Here is a 9,901-nt window from a genome sequence, read left to right on the forward strand (position 1 = left end):
TGCATCCTTGATCAATATATCCACTGTGTTGGTGCAGGCAAAGGCAGAAACCCAAACTTCCCTTGCATTGAGCACAAAACAGAGGCCTCAAAATGAGTTTTCATGTTGCAGTATTTATTTACCAGGAAGTAATACATTGAGAGTTACCTCTCGTTTTCAAGTATGTCCTGGGCACAGAGTTATGGTGATAATACATGGTTACATTAAATTAACAGAGGTTATACGAACATTTCATGGACCGTTAGAGATAAAATATGATTATGGGCGTATGTAACAGTTACAGGCAAGATTAAAATGAGAGACAGCTGAAGTCTTGAAATTAATTAGACTGGAGATGGTTTTGAGTCTTGGGTAGGTTGTTACAGTTTTGGGGTGCACGGTAAGAGAAGGAGGAGCAGCTGGATACTTTGTTGAGCCTGGGACCATGAACTTTTGAAGTCAGATTTCAGATGATAAGTGCTGCATGTGGTAGAGGTGAGGAGTTTCTTCAGATAGGCGGGTAGCTTGCCCAGAAAGTATTTGAAGGCAAGGCAGGAAAAATGTACTTTCGTCAGACTCAAGTAATAGTCAATCAAGCTCTTGGAGCATTTTGAAGTGATATGTGTTGTAATTACATTGTAGGACAAGGTGGCATATTGAGTTGTATAGGGTGTCTAGTTTGCTCAGGTGAGTTTGGGGTGCTGTACCATATAGTTTATAATTGCCATTAGCATCTGCTGTGCAATGCGCTTTCTGACCTGCTGCTTAGGAAGGATTTTTTCCTATAAAGTACACCTAGTTTAGCATAGGTTTGTCAGAGTATCAATGTGCTGCCCAAATGTTAAGTGAGAGTCAAGCGAAATTCCCAGATACTTAAAACTAGTGACAGGGGCTAGAACGGTGTTTGGCCACGATTATAGTGCCGGCGGTGGCACGTGCTTCCGTCGCTCGCGCAAAATGTGCACTGTGCCAGTGCGATTTCGGGCACGTTTTTGGTCACGTCCGTAAGACACAGTCGTGCGCTGTGATTGTTTAGGGAGATCCCGTATTCAAGACATGAAAAATCAGATTGAATTATATGTCCAAGTTAAGAGAGGCTAAGGCTGGTGCATATATGATTGTGTCATTCGCATACATGTGCATAGAAGCTCCATTACAAGCTGTAGATGGATTATTAATGAAGACTGAAAAGAGTTGGGACCCCAGAACAGAGCCTTGCGGGACCCCAGAGGTGACATCCAAGGGGTTGAAATTAGAGCCCAAGAGACACACATTGGGATCTATCCGATAGGTAGGAGTGAAACCAGTTTAAAGCATGCTTCCCTATTCCAGAGCACTGGAGCTGGTTTAACAAGATACCATGGTCAACAGTATCAAAAGCCTTTGCAACATCTAGGAATATTGCACCAGTGATTGTCCCAGTTCCATTCCACACTGGATTTCATTGCAAACTTTTAAGACGGTAATTACTGTGGAGTGTTTGGGGCGAAAGCCAGATTGGAGATGGCTAGGGAAATTTGTCATAGCATGGTAATCGCTTAATTGGGAGTGGACACATTTTTCCATGACTTTGGATAGTATTGGGAGAAGAGAGATTGGTCTGTAGTTGAAGACAATGTTTTTGTTGCCACTCTTGTACATTGGGACAACTCTGGCAGTTTTCCAGGCTTGTGGAATCTGTCCAGAAGATAGACTACAGTTAATTAGGGAGGCGTGCGGTATGGCAACGACGGGGACACTAAGTTGCAGGAACTTTGATTGCACTAGGTCAGGTCTACATTGGCTGTTTAGTTTTAATGTTAGGAGCGCCTGTGCAATCTCCTCTTCAGATAATGAGACAAATTGAAAATTGTGTGCACTGTTGAGCGGGATGGAGCTATAGGGTCTCTCCCAGGTTGAACTTTATGATTGTATTAAGGTTGAGCTTTGATAGTAGGGAAGTAGCTCGCCCCACAAAGTATTCATTGAATGCGTTTGCAATGTCAGTGTAATATCATCCTTTTTGATATTAGATGGTCGTTGGTGGCTAGAAGGCTGGAATATATTGTTGATGACCTTCCAGACGTTTTCTAGATTTGATGTATTTTGGTAAAGATTAACAGAGTAATATTGTGCTTTTGCTAGTCTTGTGTAGCACATTAAATATTACTGTGGGACGTAAAGAAGACCCGGTGATGTTTTAACGGTTGTAGTTGTAAACCTTTTTTTTGTATGGTGACACTTTTAGCTTATTTTTGACACACAGGAGACTGCCTTATTTATATTACCCTGTGGGTGTTCATGTCAATGTTGTCTTGCTGTAAAAATGGTATTGACACATTTGCCTTGCGTGTTTGTCACAACACTCTGGTTAAAGGTGCAGACCAAGGAATATCCGACGTGTTTTCTTTTGTTTGGTTTTAATAAATCAGTTCTGTACTATGAGAAAATACTTGTAGCCTTTAAAAAAGAAAAAAACAATTCTGAATTACATTTTTAATGTATTATAATGCAAGAAGCATTTTTTGTTTCTGTAGCAACCATTTATAAAGTCAGATCCCTGTCCTCTTCTGAAACAGGCTCTGACACACCCCTTTTTGAGCCTTGCCCTCTCTCTAGCAGTGCACTAATTATAAAATTATAATTCTAGTGACTGCCTGGTCACATGAACTTCCCCAGAGAACTTTGCATCTTTGGTCCCCTTCTGCTGCACTAACAGGTATTTAATGAACCCCTGAGCCAAATCTTTGCCGATCGATCACAGGAGAACGGATTGATTGGCAACTTAGCTAATTACTTATCATTGTGTGGATTGTATTGATGCACATATTAAAAGGGGGGGGAATGTTTTAATTTAAAAACAGCAGCTTGGACTGCTGCTATAAGTCACTGGAACAATGTCACTTTGCACATTCTGTCCATCAAGATTATAAGGAAGCAGCTCAACTGTGGCAGATGTGGTTATAATCTGTCCCTATGGTGACTGGCCACCTCTGTTCAGTTTTTCTGCATTTCTACTTGCAAGCTGACTCTCGCGTAACCCATTTACTGCTGGCATGGCCTGTGATGTCACTGTATAATATACATTTAATCAGACCATGGTATCATTGTAGTTTCACCTTAAATAAATAGGCAAACCAGTATAGTGCCTCTCTTGACAGTAAAAGGGTTTACCCGGGAGTCTATGAAGTTTTCAGAAAATAACTTTATTTTACTTTAAGGCTAAGTAATTGTTAACCAAGACTTAAAAGCAATATATTAAGGTTTTCATTTGTTTCTCTCAGGTCCCGATAATAATTGCAGTAATGGAGTAATATCAAACAAAGCTTACCATACCCACTGTCGCAGCAAACACCAACCCGCCAGCCTTAATGTAACCGAACTCAACAGTATAAACATGACCATGTCCCAGCAAATGAACAACTACACCAGGTGAGACATCGTCACTGTGTAACATAAGCCATCTTCCTGACATTGAGGTTGTTATTCAATATTGACTTCTTGAATTTGTGTTCTCCAGCAGCACAACAGTGCAGCTTTATCACGCAGCTCATTTTCCATGGGAGTGATTCTGCTTTCCTGGTAAAGAATCCCTGGTGCTGCAAAGCACAGGCCTAAAATAATTAGATTACTAATTGCATTGGAAGAGACTAAGTACACACTAGGAGAGAGCCTTTTGCAAGAATCACAGTATAGGTGCATATTAAGTAACAAAGAAAGTCGGTGTGCGCTGTCCCTGAAAATCCTCTCTCTTCTAAGTCTGTGGTTTTCTCCTTGCTGCTCCCAATCTCCCGTGATCAGCGGGGCATTTCCAGGCACAAATACACACAAAAGGGGCGCAAGAAGAGAACAAACAAAGACTAAATTAATGACAAAATAATACTTTATATGTCAAATGATAAAAACATATAGCTTCCAAATTAAAAATTAAAATTAAAAAAACTGAGTACACACAATAAAGCATAAAGCTCTATACTGAGAAACCCCACATCCTAAAAGTGTCCTTAGATGTTGAAAAGGAAAAAAATGTCCAGCTGCAGAGATGAAATATAGCTACCAGCCTAACTTTCAATAGGCGTCCTCGTGCTGTACTCTGCTGGCAGCTTCCGGGTATCCGTCGTCACGTGTGTCCCGTCGCTGCCCTGACCTCACCACAACGCGTTTCGTGTCGCCTTGACACTTCATCAGGGGGTTGGCCTTAGGATCCCATGGTACTCATTTAAGTACCCTGGCTCCAACACATATTAGCCAGTCGGGATCCAACCGCATGAATAATGAATTAGCCGTCCAATTAGCTGCCTAAAAACTGTAAACAAACCCGTTACTCTAAAAAGCCTAAAATATTGGCACAATATAATGCTACATCAGCATACATTCTAATGAACAAATAAACATAAAAAGTGCATGCTAAAACAATCAAAAACGGGGAAAGGAAAACAAAAAATGGGGAGCTGTTTTTTGTTTTGTTTTTTCTTCTCTGTGCCAATTTTTAGGCATGATTGTAGGCTGTGTGTGTGTTGGGGGCGGGGCCTCACTGCAGGAGCAGTGAATAAATTAACTAGATCCGGCGCAGCCGCCATCGCCCCAGCCGCCTACAGAACAGCGGCCGCCTGCCGGGGACGAGGAGGCAGTCCCCCAACTACGGGGATCGGCGAGGGGGACGCCCTGCAGCAGCGGGCGCAACATGAGGTGAGGGGAGGTCACGCTGCGGCCGTCGTGACCCTGGAATCCTCACAGTATAGAGCTTTATGCTTTACTGTGTGTTCTCAGACCATTGGATCCATCAGATCTTTTTTCTTTTAATTTGGAAGAACTATATTTTTATCATTTGACATAAAAAGTATTATTTTGCCATTGATTAAGGCTTTGTTTTTTCTCTTCTTGCGCGCCCCTTTTGTGTGTATAGGTGCATTAAGTAGCAGGTTTACACATTTTCCAGTATGAAGCGAACTGCACAGGATCTGTAGAAAAGAATTATAAAGGTGTAGCAAGACTAACGGCATTCTGTGCTATGGCCACCTGTGGCTTCAGCCGACCGCGGTGGTTGCAGCATTGGAGTATTAACGCTGTGGGGGCAAGACTGTTTAGATCAGTGGTGCTCAAGTACAGTCCTCGAAGGGCTACTTCAGACCAGGTTTTTAGGTTTTCTCCGATTAATATATACTTGACCAGCCTTAATTATTACAAAGATAGCAATATATATATATATATATATATATTGCCCTGGAAATCCAGACTTTTTGGTAACCTTTGAGGACTGAACTTGACTGTGTTGTAGGTAAATTGTCACTCCACACTTTATTTGTAAAGTACTTCTGTTGTCATCTTTGGCCAAACATATAAAAGTGGGAAACAAGAAGTATCTGATAAGAACAAACATAGTAGGCACTGGTTAAAATGAAGAATAAAAAAGTACGTTTTTCATAGCGCACAAATAAGTAAAAGCTTCACTTTGAAGTGATTGACTCTTTCTTCTTCTGTACAGTTGAAGGACAAACCTATGAGGTTAATCTATGAAGAACCCGAATGTTGGTCCCTTAAAGCTACAATTAAATTGTCTAAATAAATAAACTATTTCAATTAATCATTTGTTTATAGCGAAAAAAAATTGCTTGCTTGGAATTGTCCCTTAAAACATCTCTTTGTATTTTCTTTTTGTTATTGAGTCTTGAAGGGGAGCAGCCTTGTAATAATGTCATGCTGTGCTTTGTTTTCACAGCAATGATGTAGATATGGAGGCAGATCATTATTCCAATGGTATTGCAGAGACCTCATCCAATGGCTTTCTCAATGGCAGCTCAAAGCATGACCACGGACTGGAAGAATGTGACGCTGGAATGGGTCTGCAGTGATACTTCTCACATTTTAGAATACAGCCAGGATAATGGTTACATTTCATTTACACCAGTTACACAGAAAGCCAACAGCAAGTGGGAACAGCTCCACATGAAAAGGGAGCCAAGTGCTAAATCTCTGCGTAACATTGCCGATGATCACAATGACTCCATTACTTTTAGGATCCAAGAGAATAATTTTGTTTGTATAACGTGTTTACATATGTTCTTATAGTGTCTTATTATTATTATTATTAACCTTTTGGATGGGAATACAATAAATGCAGTTCCTAGACCTGTGATTGGAAAGAATGACCAGGCACAAGTAATAAATGGTGGCCTTCTTCTGACGTGGTCACGCGTTGCATGGGTGCTAACTTCAGAAAACACAGGGCCAGGGGAATTATACAAAGAAACAATGTACGGCACAGTGTATAAGGTAGTAATATCATCCAGAAGTTCTCTGGAACTTGTGCCCAGGATTCTGTGTACTACCTAGCACCAGAAGTTTTGTTTTCGTATATCAGTGTAGCATATTGTGTGGACATAGTAGCAAATAAACAAAACGTGAGATTAGGTATATTGAGTCACATTGATGTCTGGTCGTATTGCTAAAGTGTTCGTTTCCGTTGCAGAAGTTGATTCTGCTCAAGTCAGACGTCAGCTGTGTGGAGGCAGCCAAGCAGCCGTTGAAAGAATGATCTGTTTTGGGAGAGAGCTACAGGCTATGAGCGAGCTGCTAAGAAGAGAACGTGGAAAAAATGCCACCAACAAAAGCATGCTCAAGGTGCCAAAGCTTTTTAAGCTGTTCCCTTTTACTACCTAGCACAAATTGTTAGAGAAGACATTTCTTCAGAACAACATATCGTGTGATATTAGAGCAGTATTTATAGGCAACTGAGCCTAACTGCAGTTAGATGGTTCATGTGGTGAGTAGGTATGTACTGTATGTGATCTGCACACACATGATAATTGACCCCAAGGCAGTTATTAAGTGAGAAAGGATGAGGAGAGGTCACACAATAGCAACCTCATGTAGACCAAGAGACAGATCACCAGAGAATGGGGGAGGTGTCAGCAAACAAGACATTAGATAAGAAATGTGAGGCGTAATCTAGGAGAATGCTTTTGTCATGGCTTCCAAAAAACCCAAACACAAAATGAAGGATAAGGAGTGGTCAACAGTGCTAGAAGCAACATGGGGGGTGATGAATTACAAATGGTATATGGCCTGTAGGTCTAGCAGCATTGAGATTGTTGCTGCAGAGTGAGTGGTACAGGAGCCCGATTGTAGGGTCTGACCCTGTTATTCAGCAGTGGAAGGAATTAAGCACACGTGAAAATAAAGCCATAGGAGAAGTTGAGAAACAAATGGAAGAAGGTAGGGTGTGAATAACGTGTATTTCCTATTTTTCCCTACTAATGTATGATTATGTGCTTTACCCCCTTATTTCTCCGTGTATTTTTCTTTTTCACTAACAGGATGCCTTCAGTTTACTAGCATATTCTGATCCCTGGAACAGTCCAGTTGGATACCAGCTCGATCCAATACAGAGAGAGCAAGTGTGCTCCTCTCTTAACAGTGCAATACTAGGTAAGGCTCTGGCTATCATTTCTTCTCCCTTTATATGCAACACAAATTAAAATGTGTAAACCTCACACGTCCGTTGAAAATAAAAATGTGTCAACTTATATATCACGTACTGCATTACGCTTTGTCCATTTCAAAGGTAAACAAAGACTTTCACAAGAAATGGTTCAAACGAATACATTAATAACAAATCTTGTAAACGGAAAATGTCCAAACAGTCTTAATTTTGCAATTATTCTATGATCTGTTGCTTGAACATTTAACAGTGATAAATCCTGTTGCTAATATGTAACTCAGATTAGGCATCACTCCCTCTTTCACACAAGCTCACACACTGCTATGAAGACACAGAATCTAGTGTCAGGATGTAGTGTTTGTGGAACTGCAGTCATCAAGCAGCACCACATTCAGCATCTTAAATATGTCAGCTTTGCGTTTCATGGCAATAGCTCTAAAAAGTCACGTTGCAGCCCTCACACAAGCAACTCGCACATTTTTCCAACTTAAGCATGTTGTTTTTTCGCTCGTCTAAATCTTGTGTTTTACTTTTATAACTAACATACCTTTTGTTTTTGTTTCATTCCGTAGATATACACAACCTGCCAAAGCAGCCGCCCCTCTCACTGGCATTGGAGCAGGCCTCTCAGTGCCTAGAGCTGATGGCCCAGGCAGGCATTGGTTCCTGTGCATTTGCCCGGGTGGGCAATTATTTGCACTAGCTGTACATGTAAAGATTTCAGCATTTGACAGGACTTATTCAGTATGGACATACTGTAGCACACTTAGACCAGCTCTACTTATTTGGATTTTTGTTTTGTTTTATATTTTACCTTTGTAGCAGGCAGGTCTTTATTCTTATTTGTAAAACGCTTTCTAATTTTGTTTCCTTTTTGGTTAAGAGGAATATTTGTTATGCAATTTTAGTTTGACATAACAGCAATAACTTTTGATTTGACTGTAAAAACTCTTAATGGCGAGCCTCTCCCAGTGTGTGAGGAAAGGTTTATCATCATATATTGTATGTTTATTACAGGAAAACAAAAAAGAGGCAAAGGAAAACGTTCAAAACTTGTTATAAAAGAGAGCCAGGGAATTACTATTGTATGAGCAACTTGCGCTATCTTGGAAGCCTGTCCAATTAGTTTTGTTCTTTGCTGTAGAGGAGGAGGAGGAATCCAGCAGGTGCATTATTGACAACCTAACGTCCTCTTCTCAAGGTATCCTGGTCCAGCCCCTGATCTCCAGCTCTCTGTTGGCCATACTGTGGCATTACAAAACTATTGTGAACAGAGCACGCACTGTGATTACAGTTTAAAACCACACTCTGGGTCAAAATCCCATGGTGACATGGATCCAGGTTGGCAATACTGCAATTGTAGACGCATGTAGACATCAAGCATTGTTACATCATGTAATCACATTGCAGAGTTCACCATGAACAGGGAGGATGTCTAATGGTAACACTGGGATATCCCACCTGTGCTGTAAATCTTCAAATGCTGCGGTGTTGAGTATTTTTTTTTTTGTTAGAACCCAACCTGGTAGTTTGTTATTCATATGATCAGCTTCAGCGGTTTTGTTCCCTGCTCACTACAGGCTGTGTTTATGGTTTTTAACTGTTGTGTGATAACAGTATTACATGTCGCACATCAGACCCTCTTTAATATGCTGTGACAACGTCTTCTCCTATATATAACAATAGGAAAAACGGCTTCACAGTAGATTGAACAGAGACCGTTGTGTGTTTATTACTTTTATTTATAGAAAAGAACCAAATATTTAGTCTATTTACAAGTGACTTAATTTAATCTTTGTATACTTTAATTTTTTATGTGCTAAAATAAGTGTTGCAATACAAATGTAACTGTACTTAATTTAATCAGCCATTAAATAATTAATTCTGCATATACCAAAGAGTAGCGTCTTTGTTTCTTCACGAAACCATACACACTTTTAATCTAAATGTAGTGAAGCGGTATAATACAGTTTGTATTTTTTGTTTCCGCTGATGTTGAAGCAAGCAAGAGGGCATGTACTATCTAAGCAGAAGTAAAAGCCTCTCGGCTGCATGACTCAGAATTGTTATTCATTTCAAGTACTGTATATGACTGACCTTTAAAATAAACTGCAGATACAATTGTAGGACTTGGGTACAAGGTTTTGGAAGGCTACAACCTAAGTAAGGAAAAGCTGAGTTTATTTCACCCTTTTATGTCTGTGGTTTGTAACCTAGACTCCACCATGGTTTTGGTATTGGCAGATATTTAAACATTTTCAAGACCCTATTAATAATTTATTGCAGATTTGGGGCCCTCTGAATTGGGAAGGGTTTGTCAATCAAGTGTTTTCTTTTCCCTTCGCCCCCATCCTGTCCTTATCAGGGAGTCAATAATGATAAAGGGGAAGGGAAGTGAGGGGGCTCTAGTTGGGCAAACTCTAGTTGAATACACACTTTGTTATTTATTCAAGTCTCCCAGCCGCAAAACTGGTGCAACGTCTGTGCAAAAGAATTCCACCA

At 40.4% G+C, this 9,901-nt stretch overlaps 1 protein-coding gene across 1 annotated transcript in view; it reads left to right on the forward strand.

The window, feature by feature from the left end:
• The window catches only part of RANBP9 (RAN binding protein 9), a 34,145-nt gene extending 24,663 nt beyond the window's left edge, over positions 1-9,482 (forward strand). Inside the window, exons 10-14 of the mRNA XM_075585668.1 lie at positions 3,243-3,390; positions 5,678-5,799; positions 6,428-6,579; positions 7,275-7,386; positions 7,972-9,482. Coding sequence (XP_075441783.1) covers positions 3,243-3,390; positions 5,678-5,799; positions 6,428-6,579; positions 7,275-7,386; positions 7,972-8,102 — 665 coding nt within the window. The 3' untranslated portion in view covers positions 8,103-9,482. The remainder of the gene's footprint in view (positions 1-3,242; positions 3,391-5,677; positions 5,800-6,427; positions 6,580-7,274; positions 7,387-7,971) is intronic.
• Positions 9,483-9,901: the final 419 nt, after the last annotated feature.

Source organism: Ascaphus truei, chromosome 2, assembly GCF_040206685.1.
Source record: "Ascaphus truei isolate aAscTru1 chromosome 2, aAscTru1.hap1, whole genome shotgun sequence".
Classification (NCBI taxonomy): domain Eukaryota; kingdom Metazoa; phylum Chordata; class Amphibia; order Anura; family Ascaphidae; genus Ascaphus; species Ascaphus truei.